Below are 24,726 nucleotides of genomic sequence, written 5' to 3'. Positions count from 1 at the left end.
AAGACATATATACACATTATGAGCATGGTGTTAACACAGTATATACTGTCAACCTACCTCATGTATGTGGTGCAGTCTGCACCGCATACATTCCTTCCATGTGTACACACACTGGGCCATTAAAGCTAAATCTGATGTATGATGAATATATAAGCATAAAACTAAAATGTCGACTCAACACAGCATGTCTGTCTGCTCCTACCTTGCGTGCGCTCTTCGACATGTACTTCATATAAGCGTAGGTGACGTGCGGGTGGGCCGTGGGCAGCGGGTGATCAAGTTGCTTGGAGGGGTCGACGCCCAGAAGGAGCACCAGGGTCTTATGGGCCAGTGCCTGGTGGGATGAAGAGGGCAACAGAAGCAAATGAATCGCAAGAAGGTTTATAGTTTAATTAGAACCCAGTTTTTAGGCGCCCCGAGACAATAAGAGCGTGATCAATTTCTACCATGATATTATTTGATTACGTTTGTTTACCAAAAGAGGAAAAAAGAAAGCAAGTAAGTCAGTGCATGAGTGATTGCTAAAGATTTTGTGAAGACAGAAAATGGTAAATGTCAATTTTTCCAACCCCTTCTAATCACATTTCCTGCTATGTTTGACATTGGCCAATCACATTCTCTGTGCGTGTGTGTGTGTGTGTGTGTGCGTGTGTGTGTGTGTGTGTGTGTGTGTGTGTGTGTGCGTAAACGCAAAGTAAGCAGAGAGAAAAATTGGCCGATTGTGTCTGCCATCCCTTGCAATCAATTAGAACAACAGTGAGGTAAAGGATGGAAAATTGCACCACTGAAAATTGTGCAGATATGCAGGCTCGGGTTTCTAAACAGTGTGATTGAGGGTGCTGCGTTACCTTCATCAGCGCCAACTTAAAACAGGTTGAAATCAAGTTAAATGTCATGGCTGCTATTAATGTTTGCACTTAACTCAGAGCTCAGCTTACCTCTTTCCGTTTGACAAGTCGGATTTAATCAACTCTGATTCATTCCTCCTAAATGTTATGGGAGCGTGATAATCACGCATGATCGGGGGTCCGATCAGAGACGGCTGAGGGGCTCTGTACAGATATGTCGATGTACTGACCAGGCGTCCGCTCCTGCCACAGAGGCTGGCATACTTCAGCCAAGTCCTCATGTCCTCGTGGGGGCTGATGACAAGCGATCTGACCATCAGGATCCTTTGCCAGTCCTCTACGATGCGCTGACAACCCTGGAGAGAAAAGAAACAAAGATCACGAGGGACAGACGGTTAGATGCATTACCCTTTTGTTACTCCCCTCAAAAGAGAGCAACCTAACTCGTTAAAACTCGAGAGAATGAACACATGTGAGAGGGGCACGGTTGAAACCCAGGGGGCTACTAGTGCAACCAGTGGTCCCTCTGTCTTAAACATGTCCACACGTGACTACACCTTCACGTGGCAGAAAAGAACATTCACAATCACAGGTGTGTATTCATACATTTACAAGCACCATTAGCTCACTTTCACGATCTAATATTCTCTCGACCCCGACCTCATTCATCACTGTGATGTAACTCAGTGCTGCAGGGGGAGGCGACACTGAGGGATCCAGCGCTGGTGAACATAAGTAAGCTCTGTATAATCCGCTCTAGGTCAAAGTCTAGGGGGGTGGACAAAATAATAGAAATGTGAAAAATGACTGATGTTACCCGATTGCATTTACAGACACTGCTACAAGTAAGGGTCATTGTAGGCTGCATGGCAACAAACAATCAGTGCTGTAGTGATGTCTTGTTAACCAACAACACAGCTAACAGAGTTTCAAAGATAACACTACCCATCACCACCCAACACTTGTTTGCTGTGTTCCTTAGATGGCAGCACAAGTATGTCGGGACAAGCCTTTTAGGAAGCTGAGGCTAGATTTAAATACTTCAGTTTCTGCAGTGGGCTTACCATGACGGGATAAGAGGCAGAGTGTAGGTGAAATCTGGCAGAAGCTTCGTTCAGTGATTAGAAGTTTAGTCTGGGTTTAACTGTATGAGACTGCTGAGAAGCCATGAGGAGGTTCAAGCAACTCGATTGAAAAGAACAGCCGATATCATCGGGGGCGTCATGTTGGACCAAGACCTGCACCATGAAACCGCAACATTCTGGGTTTGAATCCAGCTGTGGATCATCGTCATCTCCCTTTCTTTCTCCCAACATTTCTTCAATGAATACTATCGGGTAAGGGCAAACGTAGAAAAAAAAGATAAGTTAACAAAGAACTACGGTATGTGTCATGCTGGAGAATGGGCTTAACGGACAAAATGCTATTTTCTGGCACTAGGGTCTCTCAATCAAAGCAATAACATAAGACGATGTTGGGGACATTATGAAGTAGCGTGGGGTCATGGGAGTTGTTGTTTTCACAACCATTGCCACCATTGCCGTCAGATTTACTCAGCATGTTTATCTAATAATTTGAGATTCAGGCGTTTTCCCCGGGAGCCGAACTAGCCGCACAGGTCTCCTCCTCTCCAAAACAAACGGACCCAGTGATTAAAACCGGTGAAACACTGAACAAAGAGGTTTCCTATGAAAAATCTGTGTTCGGTGGCAAAGGGACGTCCCGGAGGGGCTTCGAGCTGAGGTGCAGCGAACGTTTACTCAGTTTGATTCTCTAATGACTTTAAGATCCAGACGGCCGATGACAAAATATATAGTTAAAAATAACCGAGATCTAAAAAGTGCAGCATAAAAATGAGGCTTAAAACTGGATAAAAAAATGATTTATGACTTTTGCAGACAACGCTGACGCACGTGCATGCAGTAGAGATGACGCCATTGACTGTTCCCTTGTTTAAAATCACTAAATTATTCTAGGTTAGAAAATTCTTGTAAACATTTGGATGAAATAAACTCAACAAAATAAATAACATAGGTCTGGTCTTTTTCAGTCATTTTGATGTGGAAATGTTACATATGAGACCTTTATGATATGGAATTGGCAAAGTAAAAGTGTGAGTTAAATGGTTTGAAAATGTGTGCAGAGAGGAGCGCAGCAAACACGAGCAAAGGACGAGAAGAAGCAAAGAGCCCCAAATTCCAACAGGTCGTCACGGGGATAGAAGTGCAAGAACTCACTCGGACACATTTACCCACCGGCGGTGGGGTGCAGTGTTTTCATACGCTCGCTCCCATAACTATGATCCTTTGATGAGGGAGAGACTGGCATTGACAGAAAGGAGCGGGACAGTGACTCCCAGACAGATGTGTGAGGTCAGCCTCCAATAAATCACGACAGAGAGAGGAAACACCAGCTCAGGTGCCATTATGGGCTGCTCTGTTTGCTCAAGAAGACCCCTCTTGATCCTAAACACCTCCCCCAACCCACCTCCGTCTGGAAAAGGTTGAGATGTTCAAGAGTATCTTCAATTTACTGCACAGGGTTCGAGTGGGTGTGTGTCAAGGTTTCCATTCAATGGTCAAGCTAGTTACACAGAAACCTTTGAAATGTCAAAAGGATATTAGTAAGAGTTCGGTGCATTTCTAACAGCTGGGCAGGAAAAAACAAATAGAATCGCCCTGGGCTGCAGCGAGGGCAAAGGATGACGCAGGTTTTGGGAATTTCCAAGATGCCAGTAACATCTGAGCAGGATGTGAAGGACCGGAATGCCAACAGGCAGAGAGGGTAAGCAGCATTATAAACGCCGTATTAAACAGAGCAGCTTGGATGCAATGTTATCAGGAATGGTGCATCACAGATCGATGGCTTCTCAGTTATTCTGCCAGACTCAAAATTCTTCCCTCAATGTGCACAGACAAGGCAGAGGTTTTTTTTCCAGACAATCACATCTTGAAGGCCAACATGGAAACGATGAACTTGAAGAGTATCATCTTGGATCGGATGGCATTCGTCTCAAATGTCAAAGACTTGGCGGGCGGCACAGTTTTCCTTAACCACTTGCGGATTTGTGGTTCTTCCACACGTCCTGCTGTCTCATTTAACAACACGCACAACACTGTAATTCATAATTAACATAGATAATAATAGTAATCATAATCAGACTCAGGAAGTAGGAAGTTTGGATGGGGTCTTTTCTGAATATTCCTACAATGGTCATTTCATGCAGGCGATGGCAAGTAAGGGCGCCGCTGAATGATGTATGTTATTTTCTTTAGTGTGTTGGTGTTTTGGGGGGAGGGCAGTTATATTTACTGAGTCTTAACTTAAGCTCATGATTTACAAGCCCTTTTACTGTATGTTCTCACGTATGGTCATGACTTTCAGCTCATGTAAAAAACGATCCGAACACGGGACTCAGAGTGAGTCTCTGAGAGGTTCAAATCTGACATCACTTTGTCATCATCCAACTTACAGTAATATAAGTGACCTGCTATGTAAATGGAATCAAAGGTGAACGGGTGGTTCACATGCTGCTGCTGCTGCCGACTGCATTCAGTGGGCAAATATTAAAATTGGACTCATTACGGCACAAGATCACCTCATTTCTTTCATGATGGGAGATGATAATGAACTACAAGGACAAACCCCACAAATCACATTTGACCACTTGTGGATAGTGTGCTAAATAGTTTTACTATTTCTACGATATATTTTTATATATATTTAATATATAAAAAGATATAGATGTTCTCTTCTCGTTTCTTTTATTTGTTTCTGGAGACAAATAGACTATTTTGGAGAGATTGTAGCTAGTTTTGGCTACATGTGGAACATATCTTTGACTTAGTTAGCACCCATCTTCATCTGAAGTTTGTTCAAGCACAGTAAACTTACCAGAGCCCAAAATGATTCTGCTTTTACAAATATACTTCAAAATATAGAAATAAACACCCACATCTATCAGGCGGTGAATCCGTGCTAGCTGAGGTATTAGTGTGTGTATGTATGGCGTCTGTCTTGTAATGTTTCCCATTAGTAACAGTAGCCTTTCCAACAGCTGTTTCACATTTGTAGTTGCACACGTGAGTGTGTTAATGTGTGTGTGTGTTAGTGTGTGTGTGTGTGTGTCGGTCTATCACACGCTGCAGTCACCTGAAGCCTCTCCCACCATGTTTCTCTAATGATGTCCCTCCTCTCTGGCACCAGCTTATACTGGATCACCTCCTCGAGCTCCGACAGCATCTGGGATGACACCATGGCCTGGAGACCAAAACACACACACATTAATTCTTATCCACACGTTCATTAGTAGTCGCAAAAGCTCCCTTCTGTGCAATATTAAAAAAAGGATCATTAAAGCTTGTAAATTGATCAGAATCTACAATTAAATGCATTCAGCATGCCACTGGACCTTCATCGAATGGTTGAACTGCAAAAAAACAATGCTTTTGCCTTCTAAAGAAGCTCTATCAGAGACTTAAACTTTTCATAAGATTGTGATGACGTGGCATCATCCCTCTGCACATGAACGCTATGAAAAATGAGATGGTCCGCTGAAGCCAAGCGCTGAATATTTTTGGCTGACTCACTTACCCCGTAGGCTCGACTGTAGCTCTCTCCAGCCATGGCCGTCAGCTCAGCATCCAGGAGGTCTCTTGCTTTGTCAATACACTACATGAAGAATAAACAACACTAAAACATTTACAGAGTGATCCGTTAATGAAATGAATGTCTACATGAATGTTGCACTGATGGTGCCATTGTCAACTAGCTTCTGAAGCCGCAGCACATCCTTGACATGAGAAAGAAGATTTAATCCATGAACTAACTAAGTTGCCTCCCCAAGATACTTCAACTCTCAGTGAAGCTAACAAATAGCAGTTTCCTCAATGACATATGGCGAACACGACCCCGGCATATACACATAACACAATGTCACACCGTCCAAAAAAACGTCTCGCATCAGGACCAGCCGGGATTGGACCAAACCCAGAGAATAAAAACACCTTGTACAAAGTGTACAAAGGCATGTATTGCTCGCTGCTCGCACCCTTCTCATTTAAGTCGAGCCAACAGCGACACATAAGTGCAGCGAGGACTAGAACGCCAGCTTGTTTAGCAAAATTGGTTTAATGCAAAGCTGAGTGCCATGTGTTTTATGAGGAGAGGGAAATGAACAGTGTGAAAGCTATGCAACCGTGGTTGTGGATGTCAAATGTATCTTTAAAAAACAGCCTGATTTTGCACGTCCATTCGGCGACAGGGAGAGGGGTTTGAGAATAGGGATTGAATAAAATAGGGTTAGTCATGGTTCCTTCCAGGACAGTGATGCAAATTCCCCAAAACGCTTTCATGATGTTTAACCGGCTCACGCAGTACATTCATGCCCTAAAAATGGTTTTGTTTGGGGTGTATTACCGTATATTACCGACTCATTGGTAAACTCAGTTCCCTGACTTTTCGTAACAGGACAACACTTCTCCAAACACAAGTACACAGCAGACATTCCATCAGCAGGCAGAACCCTGACGGGTGGAAAAAAACACAGCAGCTGAGAGAACGACCCGATCCAGAGCAGCAAAGGGGACAAAAACAAGGACTCGGGTACTGTGGAAGAAAATGTGCTGATTTCTCGGGCTTCCACAGCCAGTGGTTTTGGGAACTGTTATTAGTGGGACGGTAAAATTAGGGAGTTTGACTGAGGAAGCTATCTGAGGCCGGCGCACACAGCTGTTTCAGAACGACTCCCACCAATCTTTCTTTCTTTTTTTTTGCCGGGGAGGGAAAGGAGGAATGTCGTGTCGAAACACCTCTTCAGGCATGCACAACAAGAGGAGGGGTTGTGGGAGGACTGCTGGGACGAGGTGACAATGAGGCTGCTTCTTTACAGCCTCCCCTCAGTTCTGGTGCTGTTTACTCCTGAATTACTGCTATGGGGCCTCGTTGGAAATATGCAGTCCAGACGACTCCTGATAAATGCAGTGTCTGGCTTCTGGCAGCACAAACAAACCGTGACCCAATCTCCCACATAAAGGTTGATCCTACTTACTTGCATAGGTGCAGTCAGATCACTTTATCACTGCAGCGTGATATGAAGGCCTCTATGTGAACGGTTGGAGCCAAATCAACTGCTGGAGGAAACTCGAAGTTTGTGAAAACCATGTCAAACGCACACTGGAGCGCTGGATATATCACGAATCTTGGCACAGCCACGGACTTCTCTACTTTGGGGAGGGCGCATGACTGCCATGTCTACACGTCATCGCTGGAACACACCAAAACACAGAGATTTACAAAGCAAAGTAACCTGAACCCTTTCCAAAAGACACGCAGTGAAACTCCCAGAGAGCACGTTTGGTTGTTGGGGGGTACAGGCGGGAGGAAAGGAACAGCCCGATGGAATCAAAAGGACTTAGTGGGAGGATTACCGACCACATCCGGAAGACTAGACTGAGCTCATGTTGACATTTAAGCTTTCACCCTCGCTCCATCTGCTTTTAATTCCTCTCCACTCATTGTTGAGCGGCCTCATTGTTGCCAAGAGTCAAAAGTCTGCTTTTCCGATTCAGCTGATGTCGAATCCTATGGGCCACACCTGGGTCTAATCTCCAAATTAGAGCTGTGGAGGGAAGAGGGGGCACCGAGAGCAGGTCTCCCGGGCTTTGTGGCGAAAAAGGGGACTTGGAGGATGAGTCCAGGGAGATTAGAGGAGCAGGTGTCAACTGGTGTCAGTGTTGGAGCTTGTGTTCGTAAGACAGCTTGAACAAATCCATCTCTGGGGAGCGTGAGTTCATCTAACATACAAACCTTCATCGATTGAGGAGAACACCACCCTGACCTTGTTGACAGGCTGACAGGGATGTGTATTTGTTTGTGGCCGAACGCTGCCATGGTTTTCAATTTTGAGTTACATAACATTTCCACACCACGGTGTAAAAAGGAGAAAAAAAACGAAACCTTGTGCATTTCACTCTTTTTTATGAAAAGCCTGAGCTGATGGGGGAATTTGATCCTGTCTGGAATAGCCATAAAGACATTTTTATGTTTCTTTACAGCGCTGGTTTCCAATGATTTTAACTTTTCATACCTCGCTATCAAGACTAATGAAAATTCCAGACACCAGACTCCCATGTGGCATGTCTTTATGAGATGTTTTCCAAAAATATAGACTTTTAATGTGCATCAAATGGAGGAGGAGGGAGAAATCCATTGGGTGTATTTGTGAGTGATGTAACCCACCTGCTGGGCCAATGAGAAGAGGTCCTGATGCAGGGCTAGCACCGCTCTATAAAAAGCGCCATCATGCGTGTCTCTTGGGATCATACAGGTGTACTCCTCCATGCTGTCCCAGTGCCCTGGAGAGACAACAATCAAGTTACCAAATAGCACCAAAGCCGATTGAAGCAGGGAGTTTTTATTCAGGACTGAAACGGCTATTTGTTGGATATCTTGAGCAAAGACCAAGGCAGGTTGAAGTTTGACTGTCCACCTCAGCTTGCTAGAATATAAATGATTGCAACCTCAACATTTGGCTTCCCACTGACAAGAATAAAAGATGGTCTGATGGGTCTGCGGTTTGGGTTTCGTCTCAAGGTTTACCATTGATTTAAGAAAGTCAGAGCCAGACCGCAGACCTCTGAGGAAGCTTCTGCAGTGCGGTCCCTGCTTTTCTCCACCATTGCGCGTTCCGATATGTCAATGTTATGACTGGATACCGTTCCCATCTGGTTATGTGAGGGGGAATTGGCCAGAGCCGTTGCTGCATTCATTGTTTTTCTTCCAAATATCTTCCATTGTAAGTTCATATCTGACGTGAAGTGGTTACCTAGACCCCAGGCGGCGGCAGCAGCCATACGAGCCATCTTGGCCTGGGTTTCCTCGCTCACCAGCGTCCATTCCTCGCAGCACTGCTGGTGCAACTGCCCCCTGGAAAACAACAAGTGCAGGCTTCAGATGGTAGAAAAAAGAAGCAGATCCAGTGACGACATCAGTTATTCTGAAACCGATCTAAGCAATCTTCAGGTTCACTTGCAAAAACTGCAGCTTTTAAAACATATCTAAAGCAATGCTATACTGCACTGGTCAAGTCTTAATCCTCAAAACATTTTTAAAAAGTCCTGACAATGAATACATGAATGTTAAGACACTGAATGTACTGTTCCTGCACAGAGCAAAAGCTGAAGTTATCCGTCATCAGAATAGCCAAGCACTTCCAGCCAAGCAGGAGAAGGAGATAAGGCTTTCTTCTACATCTGCCATTATTTATTCCTTCATTTGTTCCTAAAGAGGAACATCTTAAAATCAGTGTACCGTCCCAAAAGAGTCCGATAAAAAATCAAGCGTCCCAGCAAACAGATGGGATGTTCCCCTTGGGGTCAGGTGCATCCAACCAAGACTAATTCCTCATTAACAACAATCAGTACGCCATTGTCCGGGAGATCAAACCCGCCGCATGTGTATTACAGGCAGGATGCTGGAGCGAGCCTGGATGAGGGAGAGAGACAGAGGGAGGCGCAGACAGAGAGAGGCAGGTTTGGACCTAGGTAAGTGAAGTGGAGCCGTTCTGCAGCTGCCTGGCTATATCGTATAACATGAAAGCAACGAGCACAGAGCGCTCCGGCACACTGGCCGTATGTTTGTCTACAGCAGACAGACAGAGAGAGAGTCCAGCAGAGGGAAGAGCTTTTAATTTGACCCAGCAGACCATTATTCACGTCTCTGGAATTTTCATTTCAGAAGTTGCTAGAATAAAACGTAAAAGGAGACACTAATTTCGCAATTTAAAGACTCTTTTAAAGGCCCTTCACTGCAAGTCATTGGTCCCCCTGCACAGGATTGTTTCACTTGAGCCTCTTCTCAGAGGGCCGTGTGATCCTCCCTCACGCTCTCGTTAGTCTCCTTGTACCTGCTTGGACGGGATAAACAGTCCGTTTTCACGGCACGCGTTAACAATGACTCAGCTCCTTTAAAAAGGGTTCCAGTAAACCATGATAGTGAGTCAAGCATGAACACGAGCAGCACCGGGGAGCTAGCTCACCTAAATGGAATGGTTTTTATGAGCATATCATTGTAGGTCACGTTACATGCAGGTTTGTGGAGCATCTTAAGTAACATACAAGAACACAAGTAGTGCTGAATACAGGGACCGACATCCTGGTACTTTGCAGTATATTCTTGCCAAAATCTACGATCCTTTTTACTATCCTAATCCAATAAAAGGTTATTATATGTACTAAAACAAAAAAGCCTTCTGAAACTTTCCATTACTTTTCATGCTTATTGGCTTTTTTTCAGATCAGCTGTGTGGAACAATTTCTTTTTTTAGTCTATAACAGAAAGATATACAGGGGTGTCAAAAAGCATCTTTATCCAACACACAAGCCTCCATCCCCAGAGCACAACATGCCAAAACAGCTGCATGCTTGCACTTGAGGGCCAATTAGCAGCATTTTGTTAGACATTAAACAAGCTGTGTGAAGATTAACAGAACGGGGAGGCCCACTTTGAACCAAAAACACATACGCTAAATTGATTGGACATTGTAGGCTCAAGGACGCTTCAAATCTGTCCAATACTTAACTAATGTTTGAGTTCAACTGCCGAAAACATTTAAAAACCTAACTCACCAGTTTAGGATTATCACAGAGAGCGCTTGTACAGTATCCGCTTACCTTAACGCGGAACAATGTGCCCTCTTGAGTCTGACCTCCTCTGACTAATGACCCGGTCAACTGTTATATCATCTCCCCGCCTCACCCGTCCACACACAAACACACACACACACAGCCTCCCTTTAGCTGAATCATCGGCTGAATCACTTTCTAGTGAAATGTCTCATAGTGTGCACAACAATGGCCCATAGAGGCAGGTTACGTAAGCAGATTAACATCTGCTTAGAGTCACGGGCCCGGTGACGATCCACATATTTGGATCCACTCGGGACGTCTTGTGACTTTCTTTTTCCCTGATTAAAAAAGAAAAGTGCTCCTTGAAGGCGGGCGGTCGTTATGGAGTCGAGCCTCAGCCGTGGTGAGGGTTCATTGCAGCGGCGGCGCCTCTTGCTGCCGTTGGACACCTGTTCGTGCATATCCGGGTTAGGAATTAGGAAATTAGGAAAGTTTCTCTCTCTTTTTGACAACTCATTAAAGGCCCTCATGTCAGGACTCATTAGGAATTATGCGGCCAACGAAAATAGGAGATGGAATCGCTCACTGCAAGTATACTACCTCAGAAACTGTCTTTATCCGTTAGAGCCGAGGTTAAAAACTGAAGAAACATGTATACTAAAAAGAAAAACACACAGCAGTATGTCAGTCAAACAGTAATGCTGATTCTCTGAGTGTTTGAAAAGGCAAATACGTGTCATTGAATGTGAGACCAGAAGAACACAGATTTGAACGGACTGCTGCAGCCCCACTGAACTCACAACAGATAGGACCCCCGACATACCATTCTCCCAGGGCCTCTAAGCAGCGCATTCTGCCCAGGATGAGCTCTGGATCCTCTTTGTTCATGTCAATCTTCTTGTCATATGCAACCAGAGCATCCTCCCACTCGTGTAGCTTCTCATACCAAGTAGCTTGGATTTCCTAGTAGATCAAAACAAAAAGTAGACACATTTGATATGTAGACCGTTTGACGATGTCATAAATTGTGGGAGGGGGGGGGGGGAGGTTCCCATTCTAACCAATCAGTCCTGGACCAGTTCTATCTAAACGTTGACCTCATGTAAAAGTATTGCCGTCCTTTGGTAGATTACGTACATACGGTAGATCTCTTCCAACCTTTACTGATGATTCCTGACTGCTATACCAAACAGGGAAACCTTCCACCCTCGAACAGTAAAGCTTTCCAGACGATCGCCTCATAAACAAAGTTCCCGGAAGTGCAGAGTGAAACTGAGTCTTTTCACTCTTTTACAGAGAAACATAAACGCTGTTCACAAAGGCAGAAGGAAAGACCTTTTACATAGGGGTCCTAGTAGTTGGGGGGGGGGAAACATTTGACTTGACTTCAGGCTACAAATAACCACTTTATACATTGAGTTTGTCCTCAACACCAGCTAAGCTTTGAATTTGGATTTGTGGCAACAGTGGATTGTAGAAAAAAGGAGAAAGATTAAGTATTAGTAACTCTGCTCGCTAACGGATTTGGGTTTTTTTAGCCGTTAGGCACAGATTGTCATAAAAAGGTTATAATCATCTCATTTACACTCGAGTGTACACGAGAGGGATATCATTTCAGCCCATCACAGCCCTCAAGATGAATGTCATGGCTGTGTTAAATGTCATCTACTTTCTCTGTGTTCGATTTTGACATCAATGTCCTACCTGTATCTATTAAAGTGTTCTACAGTGAAATAAACGTAGAATTATAGTATAATTTATTATTTTGACATCAAGAACTCTTCAGTAATTCATATACAAATGGTGAATTCTTCCTTTAAGGCCATAATTCGTACTGATCCTAAAAAGGATGCCCGGTACATCCAAACAAGCAAACAAGACCAGTTACTAAAAAGTGCAAGTTTGGTCACAGTGTGGGGGAACGATCAGAATATAACTCATTGAACTGATGTGGAAAATGTGTGTGATGGTGTCCAATGTTTGACAGTTATTTCATATCTGGACCAGGTATACCCACACAGAACATGGTCACAGAGGAGTTTTCAGGAATATAAAAAAAGTAGTGACATATTCTGTGGCTTTCAACTCGGCCCCATCAGAAGTCACAATAGATGAAGCTATTTAGGGACTTTACAAACCACTCGCCTTTCAGAAACAGACAGTGGAGACGCATAATGCGAGAAAATCCAAACATCCTGTCCATAGGACAAAATGTCCATAATTCTGCTGCCTGCAGTTGACTACCGATCAGCAAAGCAGATGGTTTTTCCACGTGCTGCACATTAAGAACAGGGGGTTCTGGGGGCATGCCAGCAGCCCTCCTCCCCATGCGCGTATCGGGAGAGGATATTCCGGGAAGACGTGCATGTGTACAAGAGGCCACGTGTAACACAGCGCAGTATAAACATATTCAGTCTGAAAATGCATCAAGAAATGCAAAGACCTGAGTTGGTGAGGGTTGTTGCTACGGTTACAAGTGACAAAATGTTGGTTTGCAGTGGCCCTCTGCAGTAGCTGGCCTACTGTGCCAATGTAATGGTATGATTGAAATAAAAAAGGGAGGTCCCAGTGCCTGAATACAACCTAAGATAAGGTTTCCTGTCTTTAAATACTCACCAGTTCACCAAAATGCTTCATGGCGTACTCCAGAACCCCTGATGCAGCTTCTGGCTGCTGTAGTTTATTGTTGATGCTGCAAGAAGTGACAAAAGCAAAGACAAGCTTTTAGACCAGGCATGTCCAAAGTCTGCCCACGGTCAGATTTTATATGGCCCGCACCTTAAAATGTCTTAAAATGCATTATTTATTGCATTTAATGCATTATTACGTTATTGTGGGAAGGAAAGAAAAGAAAAGGCAACACTGTAACTTCTTTACATTCTAATACAATGTACATTGTATTCGAATGTAACTTCTTTACATTCTATTGGAATGTAAAGAAGTTACATTGTATTCGAATGGAACTTCTTTACATTCTAATACAATGTAAAGAAGTTACATTGTATTCGAATGGAACTTATTTACATTCTATTAAAAATGTAAATAAGTTACATTGTATTAGAATGTAACTTCTTTACATTGTATTAGAATGTAAATAAGTTACATTGTATTAGAATGTAACTTCTTTACATTGTATTAGAATGTAAAGAAGTTACATTGTATTAGAATGTAAAGAAGTTACATTCTATTAGAATGTAAAGAAGCTACAGTGTATAGAATGATTCTATTGAAGTTATTCCTTTTTTAAATGTTTTAGACGAGTCATAAATCACTTTAAAAGAGTGATTATAGCTGATTTAACTTACAGACATGAGATTGATCTTCTCATGTCGTTCTTTATACAACGACATAAATTCATCCCTGTTTTATTGATATCTTACGAAAAGTTACTCCTCATTTTTCGTGCATTTTTCCTGCAAAAGTCCAGCAACATGAGTCTGTTTTGGCTTGTTACATGCATACTGTCTTTTCAAAATAAACTTCCATCTTCACAGGAAACAACTAAGGTTTAGACGGATTGGAAGACAAAACTTGGAATACTTACACTTGGGGAAATATCTGGTTCAATATGTGGATGCAGTTTGTTTAGTAGTTAGAAAATGATTTTCATGAATTCCACATCCTTGTGAGTGATTACACAGGTACATCAAGTCGATGTCGAATGTCTAACTGCCCAGAAGTCCTTTACGCCCCACTATGTGGGGAGAGGTGGTGGAGAGGAGGACACTGAAGAAACTATTATCCATGTTGGATAACCCGGACCACCCTCTCCACCACCTCCTGCAGGGACAGCGGAGCACTTTCTCCAACAGACTGATGCAGCTCCGCTGTCACAAGGAAAGATACAGGAGAACATTCCTGCCAACTGCAATAAGACTTTACAATAAAACAGCTCTGGCCAGATCATCCTCCACATAACTACACACTGCTACACTGTTGTTTGCTGGGGTTGATTTTTTATTTTTGCACCACTGTTTTTCACCGAGGCAGATCATTTAACACTACTCTATTTCATTGTATATACTGTGCATTTTAGTTTTATCTTATATATTCTATATTCTGATATTTAATTTGTCATACATTTTTAATACTTCATATTTTGGTTACTCTGTTACTTTGCTTTTTGGTGTGTCTTGCTGCTGTAACATACAAATTTCCCCCTGGGGATGAATAAAGTATCTATCTATCTATCTATCTCTCTATGTAATGTAAATGCCTCGCACTGAAGTCTGTATTGCTGCCAACTCCACAGTTGACGTCGGTGGCTTTCCTTTTTCAGATGAACCGTGTGGGCAACAACAAACCAGTGTATGAGTCAGTGGTGCAGACACGAGTTTGTGATCCTTCACTGGCTGTAACATAGAACCCCGGGTTTCTCCGGGGTTGAGAGACAAGTGTGTCCCTGAACCATCATTCTGCCTTCAAGAAAAGTAACATACCCAACAATGCGAACTAAGAAGCCTGATTCAATGCATTTTGACAATGTAGAATAAACGTTTCCTCTTTCAGCAAGGTGTTTATTGTGAAGACGAAACGCATCTTTAGACATGTGTCACGCTTGTTCGACAAATGATGTTATCTGTCAGGACACCACAATTCCCGTTTGTACACCCTCCACTCACCCGCGACGCCGCCGCCACCACCACATCTGGAAACACTCGTATGAACCGCGAGTCTATTATATTTCCTCAACTGCAAAACCCTTGTGCAGGCACGGCCAATACATCTGTAAAATGTAGCGTTTGAAGAGGACTGGTATGCAGTGGAGTTCTTGAGGACAGCAGGGGAAAGTTGATGAAGGATACTTGAGTATACATATGTCAGAAACCCGGTTGGACGTGGGGTAAAGGCCAGGAAATGTGATGAAATGGCACAGCAAGTGGTCATGCCAAAGCTCGGGGAGCGGCTGGTGCCGCCCTGCGTGGTGACACGTAGAATAACAACGGGCGCTATCTTGTACATAGTTGGAAACAGAAGACAATCTGACCACTGGACCACTCGAGACTCAATGCTCCGAGCTGCTAATCACGTGCCAATACGTGTCCCAGGAAAGAGTTAATGCAACCAAGGATGCACTGATTCTCTCCTGATACTGATAAGAATCCAAAACCAGTGCTGTTTTTACTTTTTAAATGTAAAATCTGACTGGAACTGATCTTATCTACATATTGTCATTTTTAATACTTCTGTTTAATGGAATTTTGCAGTTTATAAATCACAAAATCAGCAGATAAAATAATAATTTCAGATACAGAATGAGAAAGTAGCCCTTAGTTGGACTTCTACAATGTTACTCCACACCAAGCATGAGTCAGGCTATGAACTCTCCCAGTCTGTTATTTGGGTTAGGCCGTCATAGTCGGAAAAATGCCTCCCGACGCTTTCCAATCTATTCGCGTTCCCTTTCAATGTGAATTCGATTCGTCAAGCTTCAAGTAAAACAGAATCTCTCTTGGCCATCTTTAATGAGACGGTGGCACCGCTTTCCTCCAGCTGAGGAGGATGAGCCGGCCAGCCAACCGCAGTAGAGACGACCACATTACAGATTTCGTCCGGCCACACTGCGTCCCCCCCCCCGGGTCTCAATCCCAACGAGGCAATAACAGGAAGGGGTTCGTCATATTATTCATGTCACTGATCGATTCAAAGATCTCCCAAAAAGTCTGAAGGCTTGAGCATGGCATAATTTTTTAACTCCAAGTGTTCATACAACGATAGTCCAATGACCAAGACGGTAACTAACCTCACACATGGATCCGGTTGGAAATGAAATACAAGTTCTAAGATCTATCACAAGCCAAACAGTGGCGCAAGATGTCCTTCATGTCTTTTGGTCTTGCGTGACAATCAATATGTTCGTTTCACACACTGTAGTACTTGAAGTGATTTGTCAAAAGACACCGGTGTAAACAGATGATGGGGGTGGGGTGCAAGACTTCATTTGAGTAAATAAGCATTTGTCTATGACTCTCGTGAGGCCTGATGGAGTGCCACACGCATTCGGCAACCCATTTAATAACTATCCCCACTTCATTAAACATAACTACTCATCCAGTATTTTGGATAACACTTGACAAAAACACGCGGGTATGTTGTGTATACTTTTTAATTCCAATTGGACCAACAAATGACTCCCCGTTGTCAAATAATCAAGTCAGCACCAGATGAACAAAGCGCCACCGAGGCCTCCGCTGCCGAGGCCTCCGCTGCCGAGGCCTCCGCTGCCGAGGCCTCCGCTGCCGAGGCCTCCGCTGCCGAGGTATGCTAAAGCTGCCCAGATGTGGCTTCATCCGAGGAGACGAATCAGAAGGAGGGCTTTCTCTCCTGCGGACCCTGGAGATTTCATTGTCCCTCAGCTGAAGCCATCTGGCTGCCAGCTCTGAGCACACGGAGTCTAAACACAACCAGATGACAAGGCTCACATAATGTTCTCCTCAAGCAGAAACTCCGTCAAAGTATTAGCAAGCATAAAACTTCCTTCAACCCTCTCTCTCTCTTGTGCGGGGCCACAAGTCGAACTTCCAAACTGGAACTTTTGCTGGTGAGAGTCACTGGAGAGAGCTCCGGTGCTGTTGACTGTAAACCCGTCACGACTTATCAAATCAAATGAAATGTAGACAGTGTGCCGTGTATCCTGAATGCCATGTCTCAGAGGTTCAAGTCTAAACCCTGAATGAGGTTTAGCAAGCGACTCTTTTCCACAGACGTTCAGGGCGGGAGATCCTCGATACCGGTTCATGAACGCACAAGGCAGCCAGACGCTACAATGTAAACACAACAAAATAGCCTGAGAGTGAATTAGATAATGTATTCTACGGCACACATGCAGACCCTAGAACCACATTTGGCCGAATACAGAAAGAACAGTATGTCTTTCAGCTTGCTTTATGAGTGCAAACCTTTATATTTATTGCCCCCTCTATTACAAAAACAGAGCTCTGCACCATTGCTGTTCAAACTTCTCTGACCGGAGGAGAAAGAAAAACAATCACCTTAGACAGACTCATGCCGGGTGTTTTTCTTTTTAAGCTGTAAAACATTTGCAGCGGTGGCAGAAATGTTTCGGGCATATTTTAAATCACAAATGTTGACTGAATCTTTCAGATGGGTCGAGGCACGCTGAAACAAATCACTTACACTCTACTCAAGTGACTGAACCAGCATGTGTGCATTAGATTGTGATGAATACAATGCATTTACCGGTAGCCACGATTACCTTGGGTCAGAAAGCACCAGTAGGGAGTAGAAATGTATATTTTCTTTTTATATGTTAAACTCTTGAAAGAAAATCCCCTCTACCCCATTAAAATAATCCATGAACCCCATCTCAACTACTCTAAAGTACTTTGGCTTCTTCACTGAAAGGCGAGAGCGTGATTTCTGAGGAAATTGCAGATATTTCCCCTCAAAGAGGATAAGATGTACAAGGGTCTCACAGAGAGGAAAAATGGAGCCTCACTACTGGATCTAATCTAATCAGGAAGATATCCACTTGATCCTGGCTGATTGTTGGGCCCTTTGCTTGCCAACTTGCCAACTCCATTCCTTAGTGTTGAACACAATCATCTCAAAATGGGATTGGCTATCTAAACACTGGGATTGGCTATCTAAACACTGTTCAAGTAAAAGCTGAATCAAGGTCCATTCAATTGATTCACTTTTTGGTGTATTTCTAAAAAACATCTCATAATAGCAGCTATCGACAGGTATATAACGGAAGTATGAAGACTGTACTGACACCTGTTCTGCAGGTTTCTCATTAGGTGCAAGTTAAGAGCATATATATATTGCATACGCAAAAAAAGAAACTGTCTGGTAAAATAATTTAACCATATGTAGTTAAATATGACAAATCACAAACGTAGACCACATGTGACATTGGAAAAAGTCTGCGAGGTCAAAGTTGTTGAAATTGCAATGAATGAAGCTCGTTGAGTCCCTTTACAGGAGAGAAAAAGCCGCCCATACACAGAAATAAATATTTGGTTCATAGTTTGATTTTGTTGAAGCTTCCTGGAGGCATGAATTCTGGACACGCCAAGTAGGCACAGTCCCTCCATGTGACCGAGGCATTGCAGAGACTGCAGCTGATTAGCCGGTCCATTTCAGTGGCAGATCTTTCACACCACTGAGCCTTACGTTCGCTCCACACTGAGCAGCCCGACGCTTCTTTTGCCTATGCGCCGAAGGAGCTGTTCATCCGTGGGGCAGCCAAAATGCAATCAACGATCTTCCCAGGCAGAATGAACCCAACTGTCTGGCACCTTGGGGGGAGTTCTTTCCAGTAAATACAGATGAGAAACGCGTGGAGTTTCACGACGCTGCTTAACAAACACTTCCCAAGGCATTTAAATTAAATTTAATTAAAAAGGTAATAAACATCCAATCCCAGATGACCTCATGTTTACGAGAACACATGTCGAGCAGTGGAAGACGCCGCGGAGAGCCAACAACCTGTTTTTTGCAAAACAATACATTTTTTCTGGCTAACAGGTGGCACAAGTATGAGACGTAAATCCTCAAATACCTAAAACACAGATGCACACAAATAGCAGCTATAAAGAAACTGAATAAATGAAGCTGTCGCACTTGAATCCTGCATCCTTGTTGATATTGGAGCTTTGAGGCGGAGGCATTTTCAAATTCAAGAAGGCAAATCAGTATCAAATTAACACTGCTTATGGAGTGTTGGAACTGGAGCAGCACCTACATTTCCGCAAGATTCATAGTCTTCCAAGCACATAAAATAATATTAAGACAGCCCATTCCCTAAAACTCTTCTTCTTGGGGAAATGGTTTGCTTCCAGAGACCCTCCTTTGTTCACTGAATCACAGCGACCAACGTGGCATGAACTAGCTTTGTTTTCCTTCTCCATCCAGGTATAAACCAACAATCCCACTCAGTCAGGGGCAATTAGAAAATGATTGACATTAATGGACCCAAAAGATTCCCATTTTTCCAGCTGGATATTATTTTTAGCAGCATGAGCCGAGTTTTGACAGGAGGCAGGAGAGGCAGATGTATTTCTATAACCCCTTTCAAACAAATCAACACGCTTGACCTAAGGCAAATACATTTTAACATTTGAGAAGAAGTCGAAGGAAATAAATAATTGAAGTAGAAAGAGAAAAGAACCCCGGGCAAAGTAACACATGTTGAAGTATGAAAATATCCAACCTTTGCTACAGATTAGTTATGTAATCAATACAGCTGATGGACAGACATCTCACCGTCATCAAACCGGTTGAAGCCCAGAGACTTTGATAAATGTTTCAACATAACCATAACCATCTTTCATTCAGATATCTCAACGGACCACATCGTGTCTGAACGGAGATAAATCCTAAACTTGAAATACCTGAAACATGACATACATCTTCCAGGCTGGCGTGCTCACATCTGCTATTGAAATAAAGAGAGACATGTTGTCACCGTCGAATGCATGTCTTGACCTCTGCGTGCCTTAAGAAACAGCAGAGCATCGCTGCATGGGATAGGCACGGAGGCAAAGGAAGGGGGGGGGGGGGGTTACCTCACCCGCTTCCTTCCACATTGCCCTGGGACGTCTGCGGCTAACGCCGGGCTGAACTCATCTCTGACAACATCTGACTAGCCCTTTGTCTCTCGCTCCTCCGAAAAAACGTCAAGACAAGAAGGTGGTTGTTTCACGGCCGAGCAGATGCCGCGGCATGGGGAAACGCTTAGTGTCCCTCGACTCCAAACTACTTCCTCGAAATGACCAGAATCAGCTCTCTCCGTGAAGCTCATCATAACGCTTAGGACTAATGTGGCATTGTACACAGGAAAAGGGCAAATGAGACGTTGTTTACTTGGTGATGCAAATAATGCAAAATGAAAGAAAAAAAGAAAATGTCCCTGTTGAAATGGTATACGTAGAGAAAACAGCTCGATCGTCCATTGCATCATTTCCCGACATTCTTCTGTTTTTCTTTTTCCTCAAGGAATTTAGGCGTGCTAAGGGGCCATGGAGGAATCAGCCGGAGAAACCATTGGACCCGTGTTTACACCACGCTATCAACACACTGGGACACCCCTGCAGAATGTGTCTCCTGGGCCCTTCAGGTCAAGGGGCCAACAGAGCAAAGCGTCTCCAGTGCCCCCCCCCCCCACCCCCAACCCGCGCTACCTCATTGGAATGCTGCTGTTGCTATGTGGACAAAGAGATCCGTATACTATGCATTGTACAGACATATTGACTATGTTGACAGTGAAATTAACCATTAAATACTTCCAAATGGAAGACGCCACTTGTTTATTATTGCTTCCTTCTGTTGTAATTGAATCATGCAAGAATTGATTTGTCAACAATGTAAGTCAGTAAGACTTATTTATAACGCGCTTTTCACAGACATTAGTCACAAAGTGCTTAACAGGAGCGGAATTACAAGCATAAATAACACAAAGTGACCAGATAAGGGCCAATCATTTACAATGGGGTTGAGTACGGTTGTCTCATTTGAACTAAAGGAATACGTCAGAGTCACAAGCCAACTGTGCATACACAAAGTTATTCTAAAGCTATCCCCCCCCCCCCCCAGTACCGATTGTCCCAGTTCAACTGGTTTGTAGTCGGCTAGCATACGCGGTGCGACAACAGACTCCACCTGGCAGCCATCACCGGCTTAAGCCACCAGACCTCTCCATGGCCTGCCAGCGCATGAAGTCTGCCTCAGAGCGGGATACCCCGGTGCATATCGTCTCCTTCATTATGGAAAATATGGAACAGTTTATTTCACTCCTATACGTGACCAGGTTTAACCGAGTTGCAGATCATTATCCATTGCATTATTTCCACGGCAACTCGGCTACTTGCCTTAAGTCTCAAATGAAGGTACCATCCATCCTGTGGTCATTATACGAAGGGTGGGGGGGGATTTGTATTTCAATTTAAACTGGGCTAATAATTAAAATACCAGATCAACTTCCCAAATCTTACATTCAGAAACAACATGGTCCTTCAAATTAAATAACAATCACAAAGTGAAGTTAATGATTTAAAAATCAGGTGCAAGCACTTTAAGGAGAATATAACGCATGCAATAAGCCAAAGCGAAACCATTTGTGGAATTCAAACTGAGGCTCTTCTGTTGCGAGCAGAGCAGACAGGTGGAAGAGGTTACTTTTAATAAAGATTATGTAATTCAAAGTTTTGAGATAGAGGCCCTGGAATCCACTGGCTGCTGCTCTCACCTCCTGCCTTTCCTGTAATTGAACCCATGAGCGCTCCGCTGACAGCTTGGCCCCGGTGGTCACCGTTTGATGACAAAACGTTTTTCCAGTGTATTTTAGGGAAACCTTAGCGGTCTGTGAGAATATTCTGATTAAAAAAATAAACAATAACAACTCTTTGTTTTGTCAGGCCGTGCTTATCAAAGATAGATGACGGCTGCAATTAGCACAGCGGGGTTTCGAACTCGCCTCGCGGGGTAAAGGAAAAAGCTGTTCAATGAAATGTGCGGGCTTCCAGAGGAAGTCATATAAAGAAAGGGGGCTTTGGTTAAAGCTTCGTGAATACCTCTAATGTTAAGAGGAGCCGTGCATTCTTCAGACAGAGCCTGGCGAGACATAGTTAAAGGGCGAATGCTGTTTCAAGAAGCTGTTTTGAAGGGGGGAAAACAGCGTGATGCTAAACATATAAAACAGCATCTGAATGACAGAGACCAGGCCCAGAGGAAAGTGATGCCGCTGGGATGCATTGCTGGAGAGTGAGATGTGACTCACAGAGCAAAGAGAAGATCCAGGAGGGCAAATTATCCAACTTTTTCCCAAAAGGAACTGAAGCACATCAATGACGTCGGGTTAGGATTCAAAGGGAGGTCAGCAGGCACTACCCGCCCTCAAACATGACGTTATTAACCTAACATTACTAGTTAGAAACATACTAACCGAGGAAATATTATTTAGAAAAGGAGCTGAGGTGAAAATGATTAAGAAAAAATAAAGAAAACGTTCAGATTTCTTTTAAAGTGAGGGACCAGTAAATGTCTTTGTTGGCAGCAGAGTTGATACTTGGAGTTGGATGATTGTAACTCAATTATATTTATCATATCACCGCAACGATCCTTATCCTAACTTAATTATCTTTCTCTCTGCTAGCTATTAACTTTAGAATAGAAGGGAAAGGTAAGACCAGGACTAGGTTCCTGTGACTGAGCCACAGAAATATTGACTATAACATGACGGAGAGCTGTTGCTGTTGTGTTTTTGAGAAATGTGGGTAATCTAGAGGAGGATCGCATTCATGACCTAATGAGACAGAATTTGTCTGGCCATTAAAGACATTGCCACAAACTAAACATGAAGGCTATTATGTTTGTATGACGACAACAAATGGCTTATTACTCCCATATGCGTCTTACCAATCAAACAATCCACGAAACTAAAAGCAAATGTCAACAACAAAAAAAAGGGGAGTACATGGAAAATTGCAAAGCTGTGACCAGTTGTAAAAAAAAAAGAAATGTCCGGTAACATTCAAGGAGCTGGAGTTGTACAAATCCAAATGTTGAACATCAAAGCAATAACAGACCATGTCATAACTACGTAATCATTTTAGAATTTGTGCTCCGGACCGCATTTTCCGTGACACAAAGATGATGCTGAGCAGAACAATCACAACTCCACTTGTTTTCCGGACCAAGTGAGTGAAAGCGAGGGTCACCTGCCAAACATTTGGCAGCACAGACACAAAAAAGCATCGTATCATCCATGCACACTAGATATTGTTCAAAAACTTGAACGGGGTACATTTGAGGCTAATACATTGGTCTTCAGAGGCTTGAACAGAGTATTCACTGCTGTGGTTTCACACTTAAAGTTCAACTTTTTTTTCTCCTCTATGAATGTGCAAACACCTGAATCCCTGCCTTTTCCAGACACTCCATTAGTGTCCATAAGAAGAAGGGGAAAGCTGTAAAGTTGAAGTAAATACTGACAGGAATGTCCTGGTCCAGCCATGTCTCAGTTAGTATTACGCACAACTCCCTGTATTTAGAGCATACTTTCACACCTCATCATGGCAGTTCATCTATTTTAGCATGGCAATGATCACACATGGCCGAGCGTCATAAAAGGCATGCGTGATCTGTTGTCTCAATGCCGAAAGGCACACACCCATCCCCCCCAAATCCCCACCGACTAAACCTTTGGTCTGATCTCCAAAGGCGTCTCCGCTAAGTTGGCAGGGCTGGCAGCTCCTCTGGGGGGAAGCTGGGATTCGAGGGAGCGTCTCTGATGTCTGACACTGCAAAGGTGTTCTATTCACGCCGTAGACAGGGATTGGCATGTTACTCATTTTAAAGGAGAATGTGAGCCAAAAAGCAGGAAGTTTGCAAACACCGTCATTGGGCCACACAAAACGCAGCACATTCAGCGGCGGGTTGTAAATGGCGAAACACTTCCCCCGGCTGCTTTGTGTCTTCCACTGTTGCATAAAAAAAGGAAAATATAATTGATATTTATGTGGCTTTCCTTTCCAATGCTTCCCGTATTTTTCGCCGAAAAACATTATTGAATAGATTCTGCGGTGGTAAAGCAACATGGAAACCAATGTCAGTGTTGTGTGTGTCATAACGCAGAGAGGAAAATACAAGCAGCCTTCTGTTCTCCAAAGCCACACGAGTATCACCTCATTCTGTTGTTCTCCAGTGGGTAACAGTATAGCGACTTAAAAAAATGCCGTGCACGTGTGATGGCAAAAACATTCAGCCTGCACACTCGGACGTCGTCCTCTCCTGAACAAATACTTTCCGCTTAATGGAAACTACAGTTTGGCCTCATGTTATCCTGTTGAGCCGAAATGTGATGCTGAAAGGCTCTGTGGAAACCAAGCCCGTTTCAACATCTGCCAAAAAAAAGGGAGCATCAATAGAACACTTAACCTACAATTAAGAGTGCTTAGTGACGTCACTCACCTCTTGGCATGTGAAGACCCAATTTAATGAAGAAACGGTTGGCCTCGGGGATACAGTGAAATCCCTCATTAACGGGGTCATTTCGGTGTGAAGACAGAGAAGGAAATTACATACAACTGTCTTAAAGCCTACAAATGTTGTAACAATGTTTTTCGTACAGCTAAACGACTTTAAAAGTCAAAGTATTCGAGAGTTTGCGTTTCCGCATTGCACGAAGCGGCTTGTGCCTGGAAGCGTCGTTTCCTCGGCTCCATATGTTGCCCCTCCAGGCAGAGGCAAAAAAACACCGGCCAGTAAACCCTCAACACCTGACGGAG

General features: G+C 43.6%; 1 protein-coding gene across 1 annotated transcript in view; it reads right to left on the bottom strand.

The window, feature by feature from the left end:
- Window positions 1-24,726, bottom strand: part of mtor (mechanistic target of rapamycin kinase) — an 80,672-nt gene that overhangs the window by 20,638 nt on the left and 35,308 nt on the right. Inside the window, exons 29-36 of the mRNA XM_079273783.1 lie at window positions 13,091-13,166; window positions 11,298-11,437; window positions 8,674-8,774; window positions 8,088-8,203; window positions 5,442-5,519; window positions 5,001-5,108; window positions 1,079-1,204; window positions 203-334 (exon numbers count right to left, since the gene is read on the bottom strand). Of these exons, the coding sequence (XP_079129909.1) occupies window positions 203-334; window positions 1,079-1,204; window positions 5,001-5,108; window positions 5,442-5,519; window positions 8,088-8,203; window positions 8,674-8,774; window positions 11,298-11,437; window positions 13,091-13,166 (877 nt within the window). The remainder of the gene's footprint in view (window positions 1-202; window positions 335-1,078; window positions 1,205-5,000; window positions 5,109-5,441; window positions 5,520-8,087; window positions 8,204-8,673; window positions 8,775-11,297; window positions 11,438-13,090; window positions 13,167-24,726) is intronic.

This window comes from Melanostigma gelatinosum (assembly GCF_949748355.1).
Source record: "Melanostigma gelatinosum genome assembly, chromosome: 8".
In the NCBI taxonomy this organism is placed as follows: Eukaryota; Metazoa; Chordata; class Actinopteri; order Perciformes; family Zoarcidae; genus Melanostigma; species Melanostigma gelatinosum.
Note: the sequence above shows the minus strand (reverse complement) of the source record. Positions and strands in the feature narration are given on the sequence as shown.